General features: G+C 38.7%; 3 protein-coding genes and 1 long non-coding RNA gene across 8 annotated transcripts; 2 read left to right on the top strand and 2 right to left on the bottom strand.

The window, feature by feature from the left end:
• On the top strand, nt 1-7,440 carry LOC122002023 (proline iminopeptidase-like). The gene is made up of 11 exons (XM_042557049.1): nt 1-224; nt 1,584-1,783; nt 2,215-2,313; nt 2,449-2,559; nt 2,629-2,691; nt 2,797-2,890; nt 3,830-3,927; nt 5,134-5,235; nt 5,940-6,053; nt 6,717-6,791; nt 7,189-7,440. Exons 1-11 carry the CDS (start codon nt 23-25, stop codon nt 7,291-7,293), a joined length of 1,263 nt encoding a protein of 420 aa, XP_042412983.1. The 5' UTR covers nt 1-22; the 3' UTR covers nt 7,294-7,440.
• Nucleotides 7,441-7,752: 312 nt separating this feature from the next.
• LOC122002021 (probable beta-1,4-xylosyltransferase IRX9L) lies at nt 7,753-10,613 on the bottom strand. Its single transcript, XM_042557044.1, has 4 exons — nt 9,174-10,613; nt 8,494-8,740; nt 8,278-8,405; nt 7,753-8,177 (listed from the first exon to the last, which is right to left on the bottom strand). Coding segments are annotated over exons 1-4 (1,161 nt in total). The 5' UTR covers nt 9,959-10,613; the 3' UTR covers nt 7,753-8,176.
• Nucleotides 10,614-10,765: 152 nt separating this feature from the next.
• On the bottom strand, nt 10,766-13,975 carry LOC122002022. 3 transcript variants are annotated; one of them, XM_042557047.1, is made up of 6 exons: nt 13,735-13,975; nt 13,209-13,551; nt 12,268-12,765; nt 11,457-11,760; nt 11,226-11,303; nt 10,766-10,982 (listed from the first exon to the last, which is right to left on the bottom strand). In XM_042557047.1, exons 3-6 carry the CDS (start codon nt 12,702-12,704, stop codon nt 10,920-10,922), a joined length of 882 nt encoding a protein of 293 aa, XP_042412981.1. In that variant the 5' UTR covers nt 12,705-12,765; nt 13,209-13,551; nt 13,735-13,975; the 3' UTR covers nt 10,766-10,919. The 3 variants fall into 3 exon arrangements, with proteins under 3 accessions (XP_042412981.1, XP_042412979.1, XP_042412980.1); XM_042557045.1 differs by lacking the exon at nt 13,209-13,551; XM_042557046.1 differs by lacking the exon at nt 13,209-13,551 and having other exon boundaries at nt 10,766-10,979.
• Nucleotides 13,976-14,815: 840 nt separating this feature from the next.
• On the top strand, nt 14,816-18,249 carry LOC122002019. 3 transcript variants are annotated; one of them, XR_006117555.1, is made up of 6 exons: nt 14,821-14,927; nt 15,042-15,106; nt 15,212-15,333; nt 16,324-16,944; nt 17,031-17,312; nt 17,456-18,249. It is a non-coding gene; the product is annotated as an uncharacterized LOC122002019 (long non-coding RNA). The 3 variants fall into 3 exon arrangements; XR_006117556.1 differs by having other exon boundaries at nt 15,187-15,333; XR_006117557.1 differs by lacking the exons at nt 15,042-15,106; nt 15,212-15,333 and having other exon boundaries at nt 14,816-14,927.
• The last annotated feature ends 964 nt before the right edge of the window (nt 18,250-19,213 follow it).

Here is a 19,213-nt window from a genome sequence, read left to right as displayed (position 1 = left end):
AAATCCAAATCGCTAGTGTGCGATGAGACTCACAGGGTTGCAGATCCCCAACTCCACTTGCATCGCCAAATTCGCCACCACCGTCGCCGGTGCCGGCACTGCCGCCTCCGCCTCTTTTGTCCGTCCACCTCGCCCCTGTCAAGTTAGAATTTCAACCCCGCTCTCTTTCCGTTATATTTACCACTCCCTGTCTCCTACGCTTCGCACGAAGAAGCCTCTGCTGGGTACGCACTCTCTTCCCTCGATCTTTCTTAGATCCCGACTCAGTCTGATTCAACCAGTATCGCATCGCATCGCATCGATCGTCGTTACTCTAGTTGCTTTTCCTAGATTTTTTTTTGTCTAATTGTTTCCGTGATCGGTGTCGCCCCTGATAAATTGGTTGTCAAATTTTCATACCTTAGAGGTGAAAGTGTGCTAGATTTGTTGACCGCCTAAGAAGCTGTAGGAATTCATGGCGTCTATTTTCGATTGTCTCTTATAAAAGGAAAACATAATTACTTTTACTCGAGATTATACATCCAAAATCGAAGGATAATTTACGTGACGGCAATCCACCTGAACGGAATTACTATCCACCTGACGCCAGTCTTTTGATTTGTGCCCTCCTAACATGCATATGAGCATGCCTACAAACCAAAATTTATGAACTTATGTCAATCAAAAAACATAGCACACAACACATTCTCGACAAAGCTCGCAAAAAGGATGTCAACATCCAATCAATCTCCTCTTCAAATGCCAGTTGAACATAGGTGTCTTGGCATCGACTTGCTTCATGTTGCGGCCACCAAAACTGGACAATGCTAGAATTGATGTACGTTCATCATAAGTGATAGAACATACGGAATTCAACACTTGAAACTTGTCAAGTGTCTCTTGAACCGTCCCTGACTTTTCCCCATATCCAACCTTCTTGCAACTAGGTTTCTCTTGTTTCCTCCAAGGCACTCACTTGCAAAGAACGGTTCATCAGCTCCTCAACTATTCCATCTGAGCTTACTTTCACGTTTCAGCAACTCCTCCAAATCAGAAGTGTTTCTCTTCTCAACTATTGCATTTTTTCTTCTTATTCGCAAGCCATCAAGTTGCATTAACTGAAGAAATGTATTGGAAAATGGATTTGATTTGCCTGCAACAAAAGCTTGGCATACATTTCAGCTCAACACTTCAGAAGGTTGGCCATCAGAGTATTAATATGTCAAATATGTTTGAACCAAATTTCCTTCTTTTCCTCATTAAATTTTGACCCAAAGTTTCAAAATAAAGCTGCCTTTGTATCTTACTAAGGAGGCATTGACTAGCTACCTAATTTTAACATGTATTTGGGTGATCCACCTTTGCACTTTCATTTCTTTGAATTTAAAGTAATCTTAACTAAGTAAGTGTTGTATATCAAGAAATATCATTTGTAAAATAAACTATAAATCTCCTTTTTGGCAAAACCGAATTGTGCATCCAGTAAACATTCCTGAAAATATTGAACTCATTATATCAGTGTGATATCTGAATCTACACATCACTGATCAAACTACTTTTTACACTCTTGCCATGGTTTATGATACATCAACTGTGACTTGCAGGAGGTTACAAGATACTTGTTTGTGCTGAGAAAAGTAGCACTCCTGTTGTCCAGCAATATACGTTCATGGGATCTTCAAAGGAACCACAGGAATACAATTCCAATCTTTACCCTCACATAGAGCCTTATAGTACTGGGTTCTTAAAAGTCTCAGATATCCACACATTGTACTGGGAACAATCAGGAAATCCAAATGGTCATGTAAGTATCCTAGCCTACTCTTTTTCATATTTGTTTAATGGATGATTTTCATGAGTCCTTCATAGACCATAAATTGAATGTGTTTCTTGCAATGAAGGTACCCTTTATGACTAAAACTCATTGAAAGTTCTCAGCATTATCTGATGTCAATTGACAGAATTGCAAAAACTGGTCATTTTTATTTATTAATGGAGAAACCTTAATGAACAGTTACAAGAAAGTGGTTCTTCTAAATACAGATGGAATTTGTTATGACTAATTGATTTTGGAGGTATCAGTAGAAACAACTGGAACTTAAATAGCCAAAATTGCTAGCCTACAGATGTAATTTCATGTGAAAAGATCATTTTTCATTTGCCTCTATAATACATTCCGGCTGTTTTTTTCTTTAAAAAAATTCTTGTTCTTATTCCTTGTGAAATCCTCCCCAGCCTGTTGTGTTCCTTCATGGTGGACCAGGAGCTGGAACATCGGCCAGCAATAGACGATTCTTTGACCCAGAATTTTATAGGATTATCTTGTTAGATCAGGTATAATTTCTCTCTTGCATTTTACAAATTAGGTTTCTTCCTTATTTATAAATTAAGTTGACCAGGTAAAATTTTAGTGGATTATACATATTTTTCTAATGAAATTTATTTACAAATTAAGTTGCTTCCTTTCAGAGAGGTGCAGGTAAAAGTACGCCTCATGCTTGCTTAGTTGATAATACAACTTGGGATTTGATTGGTGACATTGAAAAACTAAGGGAGCATTTAGGGATACCAGAATGGCAGGTGAAATTATTTCTTGAGATTTCTATGGTTATGGTATAAAACCTAACCTTTGCATGTACATAATTTTAGGTTTTTGGTGGGTCATGGGGAAGCACATTGGCACTCGCTTACAGCCAATTACATCCAGACAAGGTGTATTACTAAATAATCTTTTGGGAGTTTGCTATGAGATTAAGATTTTAAGATGTTATATTCCTAAATGAAAAGTATATGTTGACATTTTATCCCTTTGTTAAGGTCACTGGTATTATTCTTAGAGGTATCTTCTTACTAAGGAAGAAAGAGCTTGATTGGTTTTATGAGGGTGGTGCAGCAGCCATATTCCCAGATGGTATGATTTTTTTTTGCTTTTGTATATATATGACCGTCCTCGGTCCTTCTTCAATATAACATTTTTCTAAAGTTGAATTTGCACCTTTCCTTCTCATTGCTATCATTTTACTTTATTACTTTCATGGGACTATTTTAGATATTTTCTAAATATCTCATACTAGTTTTCTCTGATTACACATGATAATAAAGTTCTTGCATAAGCAGGAATACACTTGAATAACTATCCTAATAGACTCAACTATTTCAATTACATGCACACAAAATATGTGATGTATTGAGGGTTTTTATTCAAAGGTTATTCTCAAGATTCATTAGTGTTGTTGCATATGCACGATAACTGTATCTACCGATCTTTATTTTCTCTATCAAATATACAAGGAATTCTGTTAAATGGTTCTCAGCCACCAAGCAGTCAAATAAAATATACAAATTTTTGGCACGGCTAACCTTTATGCTTCCAATTACTTTTATAACATGTGTAAAAGCTTTTATGTTTATGCTTTCACCTCTCTTGCAATAGCTGTTGAAGGAATAGTCATTTTCAGAAATCAAGTTGAGTTGACAATTTGAATTTAACATTTGATATGTATCAAGCTTGGTAAACAAAATGAAGTTGTGTCAGTTTCTGTAGAGCTCTTATGCATATCGAGCTGAGCCTGTAACTTAAAAACCTTGACCATGTATATCCTTCAAAATTTGTTCTGCCATTAATAAAATTCTGAAATGATATTTATCTCCATTTGGGCTTCTTTTTTTCCTGCATATTTAATGGTGCTGCATGGTTGATAGTCAATGTTGCATAGCACAGGAAGTGACATTCATTACCAGATTTCAGCTTAATTGCTATTTGCTTAAGCCTCTGGAACTGTATTTTATTTAATTTCTGATCTATATATCACTGTCATTATTGAAATTTATCATCTATCTGTGCTGTCAGCATGGGAACCGTTCAGAGATTTCATTCCTGAAGAAGAAAGGGATAATTTCATTCTGGCATATAACAAGAGGCTTAATTCGGATGACTTAGATGTACAGGTATATCAACATTATATTTCTTCTAGTAGCTTTCAGATCCGACGTCTGATGAGTAGTATTTGTTGTCATTTGGGTTTTTCGTGTATGTCTTCATAATTTATTATAAGAAGTACATACAGCAAACAATTTTTTAGTTTTATTTCAAATGCCTCTTGGAGATAGGAGTGCAACATTGCAGAGGACAAACAAAGTCAAACTCAAATCTTAGGCATGGCCAAACATATTCCTTTTTCTTTGTGGAAACTAAGTTTGTGCATCCATATGCAATTGAATCTGGTAATCATATTAATTAGCTGGATTAGTAACAGATCATACAATCCCTACTTCTGTTTTCCTTTACTACAAATGCTCTTTCTCTGCATGCATGTATGGATGCAGCACCAAGTCATGTTGACCTTAATTTCTTATCCTTGAGTTGGATTATACTTAGACAAATAATCTAACATTTCTGGAAAGTAGATATGAGGTATATCAACATTATATTTCTTCTAGTAGCTTTCAGATCCAACATCTGATTAGTATTTGTTGTTATTTGGGTTTTTCGTGTATGACTTCATAATTTATTATAAGAAGTACATACAGCAAACAATTTTTTAGTTTTATTTCTCATGCCTCTTGGTGATAGGAGTGCAACATTGCAGAGGACAAACAAAGTCAAACTCAAATCTTAGGCATGGCCAAACATATTCCTTTTTCTATGTGGAAACTAAGTTTGTGCATCCATATGCAATTGAATCTGGTAATCATATTAATTAGCTGGATTAGTGACAGATCATACAATCCCTACTTCCGTTTTCCTTTACTACAAAAGCTCTTTCTCTGCATGCATGTATGGATGCAGCACCAAGTCATGTTGACCTTAATTTCTTATCCCCAAGTTGGATTATACTTAGACAAATAATCTGACATTTCTGGAAAGTAGATATGAGAGAGTGTACTGGTTGGTGTCAAGTACGAGAAGCAACTAACTTTCGTCCAAAATGCTGTTGAAGTCCTTAGTTTCTAGCCTTAATATCTCTTCTTTTGTTAAATTTGACCTATTATGGAGGTTACATTTGAAATTTGATATATTTGTGGAATGGTAAAACCTCTAGGCATTTGTTGAGCTGTAATACCTCTAGGCTATGGAGAATTCACACACTATATTTCTAGCCTTCCGTTTTCCATTATTGCTGACTGCACATTAATTGTTTGTTTTCTTTTTAGATTAAGGCTGCGAAAATTTGGACTACATGGGAATTGATGACTGCCCATCTTCTACAAAATCAAGAGAATGTCAAAAGGGGTGAAGATGACATTTTCTCATTGGCAAGTTCTATGCTTCTTTCCTGACATATATTTGGTCATATCTATCATATGTAGTAGTAATATACATCAAGCAGCTGAACATTGAGAGTCTGGAATGTGCCAATTGGCTGAGTTTTTCAAATAAAGTCGGTTGCTAAGGTTCACAATGTTCAGGTTGACATTGTTTATTTATTCTTCGACATCAAATTGTTAAAACATCTTAAATTTATGCAAAAGCTTTGGGTATGACTTTTTCATTGATTTGATGATGATCAAAGCTTTATATATATTAAAGTCATTTTCTTCTAACAAGTATAATATTTGGGTAAAAATCAGTCATAGATGAACCTCTCTTCTTAGCTATGTCCAAACTAATTGAACGCCGAACTCCATATAACTACAGATTAAGGAAAACTCGTATCACTTAGAACTATTTTAATTATACTAAGCAGCATTGTCTATGATTCGACTTGTCTGATAATATAATATGGTCTTTGAGTTTGAGCATGTACATATAATCTTACCTAATTTCTCTGATTTCAATCTACACCTGATTGTAATCTTGGTCAAAGAAATCTTTAGTAACTGATTGTTGTATCTCTACAATCTTGATTGAATTATACACCCTTTCACTTATTGTTTCCCCAACTCTCGATGATACCAGTCTTTGGCCACTTCACAATGGAAATCTAATCCTTTTCATTTTCAATTGTGTTTCTCTGCAGGCATTTGCACGGATTGAGAATCACTATTTTATAAACAAGGGATTCCTTCCCTCTGGTTCATACATATTAGATAATGTGGATAAGATCCGTCATATTAGGACTGTTATCGTACAGGTAAATATTTCTTTTTTTAATATGCCGCCAAATATTAGCCTTTGTTCATCAATGATTATATCGTTAGGATTGCCTTTGTTCATCAAAAGATTATACAAAGAAGTGATAGTTATCAGTAGTACGTTTGGCAATATTTGATACAACCTCATGAAATGATCTGAAACATGAGATAAATCTTGAAAGTGACACGACCTGATGTAACTATATAAATAGCTGACATGCATGGATCTATTTGTAAAGGAAATTTATTTTGAAAATATAGTCTTTTTTCATATCATATAATTTATTTAGAGAGTTATTAACAATGACCTTAAAACTGATTGGAAGAAGGTGAGATTGAGAGATAGAGAAACCTATATACATGTCAGTTTCCAGTCCTCCGAAGTGAAGTTTTAACGAGTAGAACTGGGAAGAAATTTCTGTTGTGACTTTAAACAAGTATCACTGTGACTTAAACCCAGTTCCATCTATTTAAGAAGTAGTACTCAGCTTGATTTGATCCGAACTGGTATATGTATTTAGCTGTTTCTTTGTTTTACAGACAGCACACTATGTCCCTGTACTAACCAATACATAATACTCATATGATTGCTGTTAACGCAAGGTACTGCAGTTTGCTCAGTTTATTGGAGTTCTAATAGGCTGAGTTTTGATGATTGGCAGGGTAGGTATGATGTTTGCTGCCCGATGATGTCTGCATGGGATCTCCATAAAGCATGGCCTGAAGCAGAATTCAAGGTTTGAAAACTTCTTTATCTTCAGTACAACCTTCCTGTGTTTCTTATTTACAACTGGTGTATGTCTAGCTTGATCACTACACGCTCAGCTTGTTTGACTCATTCAGTGTGGTTGATCCATTTGGTTAGCCTACTCTGCTCATTCATAACATATTTCTTCAGAAAATCCCGTAAAATAAGAATATGCATTCTTTGAAAAATGAAAAAAAAAAAAAAGAAGAAAGAAAAATGGATTGCTGTTCCTAAAGGAAAACAGCTTGTATAAACGTGAGGACTCATAAATATGAATAGAAGATCATAATTCCATTGTCGATGTGCTTTTTACTTGCAGCCTTTCGCATAACTCAACATGAACCAAATTAATTAGTTAATCTCTTTTTTTCTTAATGGTAAAACAGGTAATTCCCGATGCTGGTCATTCTGCTAATGAACCTGGAATTGCTGCTGCCTTAGTCGCAGCCAATGAAAAGTTCAAAAATCTAATTCGATCAGGTGCACCTTGAGACTTGTAACTGATACTACTAAACTTTCCTCCAAACTTTTATCGCTTTACTTATGTTCATGGGTGTGGATGCATCATTCGGTGCACTTTGCTAAACCAGAAATTGCAAAAATTATATACCAAAACTGGTTCAAAAGAAAAAGCTCAACTCCTTTGAGTCTGATTCAGAGCGATCGCTTTAGATCTTGATACATTCTATTGCTCGTGATTTAATCCCCATGTATCAGTTAAAGTTAAAAAGCTACTAGTATATCTAGGGTCTTGTTATGCTGCATATATATATATAATCGATTGGAAATTTAAAGGCTAGGAAAAAATATTCTCCTTCAACTATTTACCTTAAGAAACGTAGAGACGCTACGCTGATTTTTCTTTTATTAATTTTAATTCGATAGGAAGGGAATTCTATCATTTTATGCCTATATTTGGCATTTTCAAATATGCTATTATTGTACTGCAATAAAGAAGAAGCTAGCATGTTAAAAATGCATTGGACGAACTGTTCTGATATGACATAATAACAAAGAATTAGGTGTTACAAGAATCTGAAGCATTCTATGAACATATTATAAACTTATACCACATAGCAAGCACAGATTAATGAAGCATGTTTCCTAATTTTTACAAACTCTATGGATCTGAATTCTGAAGCTCCAACTTTTGTGAACCATCTTGAACAAAATCACTATTGAATTGCTCAAGAAGATAAACTAAGTGAGAAGATGAGTATATAGTCTCCAGGCCTTGCTTTCTCTTCAGGCAATCAAAATTTTGTTCATGTAGCAGCGGCCCAGTGCAAACTCAATGAGACGACAATCTGCTGGATGTCGCATCATGTTTGATCAGAATTTTCAATGCCGATAAAAGTTCCTTCAGTGAGCACATCTACGATGCGATAATCCATGCAGAAATGGCCAAGTTAAATCGAAAGGAAAAAAAAGAAGATGAACATCATCTGAGAAGTTACTAGGTTGTGTGAACTTACCAGCCCTTGGGATGAAGAACCCGTGGAGCTTCTATCTCAAGGCGCCAGGCCATAATCGAAGAGCAATTATTTGCTAGCCCTTGCATTTGGGCTTTGTCTTCAAAGAGTTCTTCAACAAAAGCAATCTCCTGAAAAAAATACAACCCTTATATATATACATAAAAGAAAACTCTGCGTCAAAGATATGGTTTACAAAGAATAAACAGGTAAATCAACCTCAGAATCCTCCTCTATCAATCCATGTTTTCGTTTTGGCGCAGGGTTGATACGGACCCATCTGTTAGGTTCCCATAGTAAGGTACTGTTAAATGCAAATCCCGCTGTAAAAGAATGAGACCTTCTGGTTAGTTTCCCTCTGTTTTTATGCCATCCAACAACTTGGCTGCCGTTGCAAACCGGACCTTCCAACACTAACTGCTTCTGAGCAGCAGTGACAACTGCAACAGGCCATGTACCGAATCGCCTGAAGAAGGATGGAGTAAGCAATTGAGCAACAGACAAAATGCTACTTAATTTTCTTCAGCATTTAAGCACTTCAGTGTTCATGGCATTCAAAACAACTACTTTCTCTTTGACAACAAGAAAGCCAGAAAACCATAAGAATACTATATCATACAGAATTAAAAGTAATAGGATTGTGGGAAGGACAACCCTTGAAGCCAATCTCACTTGGATTTGAAATCCATTTATGCAATCTAATGTGAAGAACAGATTCACTTCATACGAATCATATTTGCCAAAAGCAATAGAGAATTACGGACCATAAAGAGACAAATGCCTAATGAAAAAAAACTAATTCGACACCTTAATTATTATTTTTTCCTTCTAATCTCAGCAGAAATCAATCAGTTTCCACCTAAATCCAGAAAGCAATATACATAGCAAAAGGAGCGTACCTGATTTGCCTCATTTGATCAAAGAGATGGATTGAATATATTACATTCTCATCGGCAAAGTGCACTATTCCATCGAGATGGTGTTCTTCGATGTGAGAAAGAGCTGTATTCAGACAAGCATCTCTTTGATTGGTCGCATTACGCTTGCACACGAGATGTCTGTATATGATCCTAGACCCCCTCAAGATCCTCGCTGTTTCATCAGACCTTTGGAACTTCTCCACGACTAACCAGAGCAGAGGAGGAGAAACATTGCCTAATGTGTGGGCAAGACGATTCAGATGATAGACTTGCAATGGCCGAACATAAGTTGGAGTGATAACAATCAAAAGCTTGACTTTATCCAATTCTTCAGCCGCCTCCTTTCGCGCCGTGTTAATGTTCTTGTGCGACTCTGCATTTGCATGATCTTCTGGAAAGGAGAAATCTTGACGTCTCTGAGATAAATCCTCGGAAATATCCACGGCAAAGAATGGGGCGAAACCAATGAACAAGCCTACTGAGAAAAAAAGGGCAATGCGGAAGAAGAGTTTCTTCCAACGCAGACCCTTCGCTTTCGACCTATCCACAAGCCGAGACGTTGGTCGCAGCAGGAGGCTAGTAAATCTATCAGGAATCCTACTCGACAATGAAGTCAGAAGCCTCTTCAACAAACTTCTCCCGCTCACATATGTAAAGTCAGAATGAGACAGTTTGTCGGAGAAGCTGGAATCTAAAATTTCATCACCGTAGTGCAAATCTCCACCCCGCTGCAACGCGGTTATATTTCTTCTGATAGATGCCATAACTATTACAAATCAACGATTCGAAGCGCGACTTGATTCATATAATGGATTGCAAACCAAAAGGGAACCTTTTTCAAGCTTTTGAATAAGAAATCCGAAGAGGAGGGAGGATACGGTGATTGATATACCACAAATATAACGGAGCCGAGTAATTTGCAACAGCCAAGAGAAGGAAAAACCGGCCGATCAAGTCAAAATCAGGAACTTTCAGTTGAAATCCATCGCCGAACTTGGAAAACAACGAAACGGCCTCGGCTTCGATGATTCGACGAGAACGAAGCTGAGAGTGCTGGATTGGATCTAGATAAGAAGACGCCGTCGCCGTGGGAGACCTGCGAAATGGTGGCCGCGACGCAGGACGAAGACGGGGGAGGAGGCGAATGGCGAAGGGGACGAACAGGAGAGACTTTATTCTACTAGGACGATTACGGACCGCTGGATGGAGATCGGACGGGCAACGGCTGGGAGCGGAACGTTCTCCGAACCCGGAGCTGGTGCAGTGGAAGAGTTGCGTGCGGTTGACCGGTCCGCTGGGGTCCACGCTGAGGTCAGCAACGTTTGGATTCGACGGTCGAGAGCACGTATCGGTCGGCAGAGGCGACCCGATCATCGCTATGAGGAAGACAATGTGACTTAGCCTCTGTCCGGAGAGAACTGAGAAATGTCTCGACTCACTTTGCCCTCCAGATTTCTATTGAAGTTTTGCTATTTCATCCTCTAAATTTATCAAATATAGACCTTTCGAAGAAAATAGATAGTGGCAGTAGCACGGTCGATGATCAATTATTGATGTCCGATCCTCTCAGATTTAACAAAATTATTCATGAGTTGGAATTAAAAAAAGAGAGAATATTTTCTATCAATGGCAATCTCAAAAAACAAAGGTAAACAAAAACTATATTTGCAAGGAATTGTTCGTGAACTTAGAAAAATAAAAGGAATCGCCACTCGTCGTTCATCTTCACTCGGAATCTGAATCCACCATACTCTGCATCCCCTTCAAGCCCCTTCGCTTCTTCTTCTGCTGAAAGCCAAAGATAATATTCCTCATTCCTCAATGATAAAATGAATTATCAATAAATGAAGGAGATAAAATTGAAGAAAACATATGTAGACCCAATTGAAAGCGCCAACAAAGACATGGGGCATTGAAAGACATAAAGCAAAATGGTCGAATAAAGCCATAAAATTAGTCAGAATTATTAAGATGAAGCAACGAATAGCATAGCAAGAGATTTAGACGAGAGGGGGATATCGAAATGGATACCTTCATCTTGCATTTCTTCTCTCTCACTTCATACCTCGCCGCCGTCAAATCCGACAGCCACATCCCTGGATAACAGAACTGGAATCGAAATTCCCAAAAAAAAAGTTAGACAAAAATATGTAATTGAATTTTAAGGCTTTCGAAAATGAGCAGCGAGTTGCGATGATTTTGCTCGCTGTGAGTCCGTAGCGGGGATGGAATATGGAAGAAGCGGTGCTGTTGTTTTTGTACCTGCAGCGTCCTGTCAATGTTCTTGGCCCTCTTCTTGGGCCGCTGGGGGAGCTTGGTGCCCTTCATCGCCATGAAATCATCCTCTTTCTCCTTTCTCGAAAGGGAGAGATGGATCCTGGGCCACTCGAAATGATCCAGACTGATTCTCTCCGTCGGCTTCGGATCGGACGGGGGCACGGGGTCTGGATTCATCGACGCATCGGCGGCCTCGCTGCAGGCAGAAGCGGGCGAGGTTTTCGGGGGCTTCTCCGGCGAGCGGCGCTCCTCAGGACGCGCTCGGCCCTCCGATCGCTCTTGGACGCTCCTGATCATGGCAAGGGGTTGAGGAGAGAGGTCGGTCAGTGGGTGGGACTCGGGAGAAAAAAAGATACGATGGTCAGGTCTGCTCTGTCTACAGACTCTAATGCCCACTAAACTAAAAATTATAGTAAATGAGATGGAATTATTGTATCTTTTAATATATATACACAGGGAGAGAGAGGTCTGACGCTACCACCTGTAGCAGACTGCAGTGGCTTAAAGACCGAAAAATGTTTTTTTCCTTAAAGACCGGTGCAGATTTATTATTCAGAAAGAAAAAGAAAAAGAAAAAGAAAAACAGAAGAAAAGAAAGTGTTTTAGTTGAAGTTGTTAGCAATCGGGTCAAAGACCAGGGGTACTCTGCGTCCATGGAAGAACAGGATGAACCAAAAAAAATAAAAAATCACAAGGATGGTGAAAAAAGTTGAGTGGAAGACGCAGAAGGCAACTTAATGGAGAAATTAGGTACAAGCGATTGAAACGAAAGAAGAAAGGAAGGAACTTTGTGTACCTAGTGACGAGAGACGCCGTGGAACCACGGCCGGGCACGCACGACCGCCGCGTGCTGGTGGCACACGGCCCGCAGGGCGGAGGCAAGGCCCCGGCTCCGGCTGTGGCCGCTGAGGACCGCCGATGGAGCTTGAGAACCTGTCTCGAGTGGATCGGCGAATCGTCGCCGCGTTCCGCCGATGCGACCGACGCTCGGCCTTCGGCTCTCAGCCATCGTGACCGCTTCCTGTGCCCCCACTGGAAGAGGACGTCGTCAGGGCTCGCTCCGTTGAAGGCGTTGGAGTGGGGTGCTTCAGAGGAGGAGATGTGGAAGAAGGGGCGATCGCGGTTGGGGGACTGGTAGCCCGATCCGGAGCTGTGTTTCACCCTCAACAATTTGGGTTCCAAAGGGGAGCAGTTTGGGAATCCGTGGACGTCCTCGGCGTCGTACTCTTCCATGGAGGCTTTCAAGATGGGTTTTCTACCATTGTCGAGGACGATAACGTCTGGGCTCTGAAATCTGCAACATGGAAGGTTGGAAATGGCGAAGGAAACGCATCAAGACAACAAATCTCAAACATCCAAGGAAGAAGAACCTGATTGAAGAAAAAGTTCAGACGAAGAAAAAAAATTGGAGAACAAAGAACCAAAAATCTGCTAAGAGAAACTTAAATTTTGGATACGGATCCATTGGGAACTCAATTGAGAATCCTCAATCTGCAATACCTTAGAAAAGACGTTCCTTTTGGTACCAAAAGGAGAAACTAAACAAGACCTCGTAAATCTACAAACGAGAAGCAACGATGCATCAATGAGATTCAAATCACGAGTACCACTTGCAAAACGATGAAGAACAAGATACTTCACAGCTCAATTTCAGACGGAAGAAGGTTGACAGCAGCCGTATGTACACACAACGAAGATATAGATGAAAACTTCATATCTCCACTGAGTAACACCTACCATGAAGCCGCATACGAAGCGATCGCCATTTCCTCACTCGAAATAGTCGAAAGAACAGAAACAACTGGAATTTTTTTTTGATCTGAAATGTCTGCAAAAAGGAATCAGGTTTCCAAAGCGATTTATTCGTGAAAACCACCAAAACCAGCGATTTGCAACCACGCGATGTCGATTTGAGAAGAACAAAATCCTAATAGAAGACATGGTCGGATTGCTTTTCGGATGCTCAATGGAGAACACCATCCAAAATCAAACTTCCGCTGCTCAATGGAGGAAGAACTCCCGAACAAGTCGCAGTTTTGAGAACGGCGACAGCCAGTAACAATCGCCACAATCCACCACCCTGAGAGTCATTAGAGACCATCGGCGAAACAGAAATGGAAAATAAAAATCGTCTTCAAAACAAAAGCAAAATAAAATATCCATCGATCTCGTCGCACAAGGCTTCTCGGACCCAAGAAAAAAAAGGAAAACACTGGAAAAGTCGAACCAACAAAACCATAGAGATGCAAATGATCGTAGTAACCTTATCATGTCCGAGTTCAAGAGGATTCAAGGTCCATTTCTTCCCATTCTTTGCGGTTCAATCGTTGAGCAGATCGCGCAGATTACAGACTTTTTTCGCAGGAGATTCGTACTTCTATTTGGATTTCTTCTTCATATGGTTCTCCGAGGTTGAAACTGAGAAAGAAAAAGCAATCAAATTGGGAGCGAGAGCTATGGAAGAGATAGGAACCAGAGAGAAGAGAAGGAACAGGGGAAGGAAGAAGGCGGATGGGTTATAATAAGAACTGTAACCCCAGAGTTCCATTCAATTTGACATTCCCAAAATACCCCTCTGCTCTGAGCTCACCGTAGGGGATCGATTTATAAATAAAGAAAGGAGAAGAGGCTAAAAGTAAATAAGGTGCAATTAAATCAATATATTCGACTGAAATGAAAAACAGACAAACTGAACCAATTGAAAATTTTGGATTTTTTATATTTACAGTTATTCTTCGAGTGGAGTTACATTAATAATATTTTATAATTCACTAATTAATTAGCACGTGCTATAAATATATATAATTAATTGATTGAATAACTCATTTAAGTTTAGATTGCCGTTTATCCATATTATAAAAATGATTAAGTTTCTTATAATTTTATAAATATTATAAATATTTAAGACCAAAAAACTTTTCTCACTGAGGAATTTATAAATATTTATTTTTCTATTACGATAAATTTTTTAGACATAAAATATCAGACAGTTTAGGTAGTCAAACATTTATATAATCAAAATCCTAAGTTTATTATTAAATTTCAAAAATTTTGATTATCATGAACTTTCAGATATTTTAAGTAAAATGCATCGTGTTACATGTTTAAAAAATATATAAATAAACTTCCATCTGTGATTAAAAACATTCTTGGAAGAAAAATATATCAGAGATTTTCTTGATTAATAAATAAATAACTTCCATTTAAGAAAGATGTGTTTTTGTTAAATTCCTATAATTGATTGGAAATTTTAAATTAAATTCTTAAATTAGACTAAATTTTGTGAAAATATCCAAAAATTCAGCGAAATTATAAAGTTAAACCAAAACATGATACAAATCCTTGTAATGATTGGACCAGCACGGCCCGTGTAATCCTGCAATCAAATCCCTAAAACGATGCGAGATGAAAACGATTAGGGTTACAAACTTCCAGATCGTCCAGTCCAGTCACATGGTACGTCTAAACTGCTTATTGTCTCTTCTTCAATCCATTTCTTGTGCTTCTTGTTTGCATTACTGAAATGAAATCTTTATGTCCTTCGTGGTCTTTACTTTGTGTGGATTGTAGCAACTTATCTGCGGGATTTGCTCCCTAATAAGGTGTTGATCATGTTCTAGTTATCTGTGAAATTTGTAAGTTGCAGTTGTCATTTACTTTGGATTAATTATCGGAATGCGAGGTTTTACTGATTTCCAGCACATTGTAAATCTAGTTTTGAGCTTGCACATTTGTTACAGTGAAGTCCAAAGGACCAAGGACTACGTTTCTGTTTCGCATATTGCAGTGCATGCTCTTTAAGGAACATAGTTCCACGAGATGAGATAATCATGCCCGCATTTCTCCTATGTCAACTCCGTAGGTAGGGGCATTGATACTTCTTCTTTCTTTTGGGTTGGAGAAGCATTTAACATGCATTAATTACCGTTGCTGATTAATTTTCCTTATCCTGATTTTGTTATGCATCATTATAGTCTACTAACTAAAATGCAAACTAAGTCTATCCTTCATGGTAAGTTGTATGCTAATAAAGAAGCTTTAAAACTTAGATGAGTGCAACAATTAACTCAGGCTTAAGAATTTTAGGTTAGCGGTTGGTCCTGAGCTAGTTCTCCTATTTAAGCAAAATGTGACAATTAATATTGGGTGAACCTAATTTAGGCTGTTGAAAAGGGTTGATTGCATGATGGTGTAACTGTCATTGGGCCTCACATGCCACCATGTAGGAATGGTACTAGTTATGAGTTCAAAATTGAGTTTTGTTGGGGGTGTTAATCCTTAAACAGGGGAGATTACAGCACTCCAGTTGAGAGTTGTGAAAAGAAGCTTTATAAACTTAGATAAGTGAGTGCGACACTCCAGTTTAGAGTTGTGTACAGAAGTTTTATTAACTTTGATGAGTGGGTTAGTTGTCTCATCTAAGCGGAATCCAACAAATCCTACCAAGAAGGCCGGAATTGGAGGTAATGCGGTAACATGGAGAGGCTCAGCTTACATGGAATTTGCCACTATACAACATGAATACTGTTGTTTATAAGACCCCTTAACCATTTTTTTTTGCAATTCACATTCATAGACCTTTGCTTTTCTTGCCTTTTAATTGTATTGTCAACTTTAAAGTCGATTCTTTGCAATGGATGATAATTTTGTTTTCCAACCTAATGCTATTGGTAAGTAAACACCAGGAAATCTTTTACTTTCAGTCCAGCAAATATATGCTACTGTTTACAAAAATAGTTTTGTTATTCTTATTGTCTTTTGTGAACTGTTGTTCTCGCCTTCTTTAGATTTATTTGGTCGTGGTTCTCTAATCTTTTACTGGTGAGTCCTACTCTTTTCAATTCATTTGCAGGGTTTGGTTCTTGTCAATTGGTCATGTTAATTTTAGTATTTCATGAAAAAGAAAAGCTCTTGTGATTAAGGGCTGTGATGTACATGTGAGGGTTAAGGACCGTGATGCCGTATCCTCAAGTTAGCCCTGCTATTATGTGAAGAGCAATATTCATTTATCAAGAGCACAGACTGAAAGCTAATAACAAAATTGCCATTTGTCAATGCTGAATTATGCTTTATCCATGAATGAGGATTAATTTTTCTGACTCAATCTCTTTTAAGAAAGAACAAACAAACAAACTTGATTCATAAGGAGACCAGTGGAATCACTGCTATTACATTACACCATCAACAACTTTACCTCCCAAAACATCAAATGTGGTTTAATCCATTTATGACACTTATAATGCTGGTGAAGGAATATTTTTCTTGGACCATCTCGTCCACAACAAAACCTCCAAAATGATGCAAGTGATGAAGAGAATGGCTAGATCGAAGCCATATCCAACCTTCCAAGAGCTCCCTCCATCTCCTACTTGAATCCCTACAACAATGTTGACTGCCGCAAAGAACAGGGCGAGCCTTCCTCCCCAGTGGTGGTACCAATTCCAGTACCTACGTATCTTGGAATCTTGGTCAGGTTTGACAAAAAATGCCATCACCTGCATGAGTTGTAAGTACAAATGAGATGACAGTTTTTCACAAAATTTGAACTTCATGCTGTAGGATTCAAATTCACTTCAAAACCTGAAGAATTCCAAGAACCAGGACAAAGATGCCAATGCCTCTGTGACTGTATACAGTCGCATGGAGCTCATCAAAGAGAAGTTTCCCAGTTACCACGGCGGCGAGACCAATCATGAATCCAATGAGTTGGATGATTGTGTGGAGGTAGTACCACAAGGGACCCCACTGTTTGCAGTATCTTGCAATGATCGCACCAATTGGAAGCAGAACGCCCCACCCGAATATGGCAAGCACTCCATGGCTCCGCTTCAGCTTGTATAGGTAAGAAGTGGAAGTAGATGAACTTCCTGTGAAGTTAGATAACGTTGAGAATTTAAATTGTCACGTTCATTTACTAAGTTCATGCACAAATTACCTGTTGAAAAGTCAAACAAAATAGAGATCTTATCAGAATGCTTTTTCAGGTGCTTATGAACCGGAGTTGAAGTCCCAATTGCAAACAGAAGGTGTTGCTGAGCAAGAGGGGCCTGAAACTTCAGCTGAAAGGCAAGGTAAATCTTGGCATGATGAACAAGAACTTTTGGTGCAACTGCAGTGGAGAGCAGCTGCCCTTGATCTGCTACAATCTCCGACGCAGATTTACCTCGCAGATAAAATTCTCTGATGTGGGGGATCCCAGTTTTGCCCATCCAACCTACCATGGCACTGGAGCCAACCATCCTTCCATCCATGGAGAATCCCATTCCTACCCAGCCAACCGTGTAGATTGTGGACAGAACAATGCTCAGAACATTTTCTTCGTTCTGAGAATACTGCGATAAGAAAGTCGACATCAATAGAAAGTTGTGAGTTCTGACCATTTAATGTAAAGATCAGACATGATTAGCATTGGCTTACTCTGAGGACGAAGTTGTTCCAGATGGGTCTGCATGAGAGGCCAGAGTAGTTTCTGAGAGCTGCTGGGAGTTCCAACTCGCAGCTATCTGATTGAGCTCCAGTAGTGATGGCTGCAAGCACGATCGGAAGGATGAAGGCGACTGAATGAAGCCCCATTGAAGCTGCGTATTGAAGCTGCGTTCGTGGGATGCTATTAGAACTGATGAGAATAGAAAACCAAATGATAAGCGGAAGCTTGAAGAGGAGTGAAGTTTAAGTGTTGCCTTTGCTTAGAACTGAAGTTGAATGATGATAATGAGTTGGTTTTATGTCTCTGTGAAAGGAAAAAAAAAAAGAGAGAAATTTGTTGTAATATGAGAAATTTGTGATGATGTTTAGCTTTGCCAAATTGGTTGTTGGATATGGTAGTGGTTGATTTAGGTGCTTAGTATACCTCATCAAAGTTGGTACTTGAGAAAAAGGAGTGAGCAATCATTATCTAGGATGTTACAGTATGTCAGTATTGTATTGGTAATTATTATGAAGGGAATAAATTATCAAGAGAATTTGCTGGATGATTTATTTAGAACAATGATTAATACTTTTGCTGATCATATATCAAAATTTGTTAGCTATAAGGGCATCTCTAATATGAGTTTTTTTTTTAAATTTTTAATATTTCACCTCAATGCCATATCAAAATATAAAAATCTATCCATCCATATTGTTAATTTGGATAAAACAGAGTAAGTTTGAAATTTTACTATCCCTCTTAACTATAAACCTTAAACTTTGCAATTAGAATTTTTTTTCTTTAGTTTTTTCATTTTACAAATTGTTCCTGTCAGAAAGCTGAGAAGACGAATCTGTCGGTGTGATGTGTCTAGAATGCTGACCGCATCTTCATGACCCGGATGGTGAGCTGTCTTCTATGTTGACCGAGTTGCCAGAAGTCCTTTGGTCAACAATACCTGCAGCCAGCGACCGGGTCACCCCGATCTCTGGTACCCCCGATGTTCGAGGCGGGTCCCATGAATATATAAACAATTGAATAATGATGGCATGACTAAATAAATACAAGACGAGTACAATGACGTACCCTGGCCCCGGGGGCGCCCTCGGATGGGTCGGTGAGCGGATCGTGGTGCCGATCGAGTCGTCATGGCCCTGACGAGTAGATGCGTGTGAGCCAACTGAGGAGTCGAATCTGAGAGCGACGACCTGGAATGCAATGCAACAGGGATCCAAAAGGACGGCGCGTAAGTCGGATATGATAATTGCTCGCGGGCCGGCACACGGCACGCAAGCCGGATATGATAGCGGCTCGTAGGCCGGAGGATACAAGT

The sequence above is a fragment of the Zingiber officinale genome, chromosome 7A (assembly GCF_018446385.1).
Source record: "Zingiber officinale cultivar Zhangliang chromosome 7A, Zo_v1.1, whole genome shotgun sequence".
In the NCBI taxonomy this organism is placed as follows: domain Eukaryota; kingdom Viridiplantae; phylum Streptophyta; class Magnoliopsida; order Zingiberales; family Zingiberaceae; genus Zingiber; species Zingiber officinale.
Note: the sequence above shows the minus strand (reverse complement) of the source record. Positions and strands in the feature narration are given on the sequence as shown.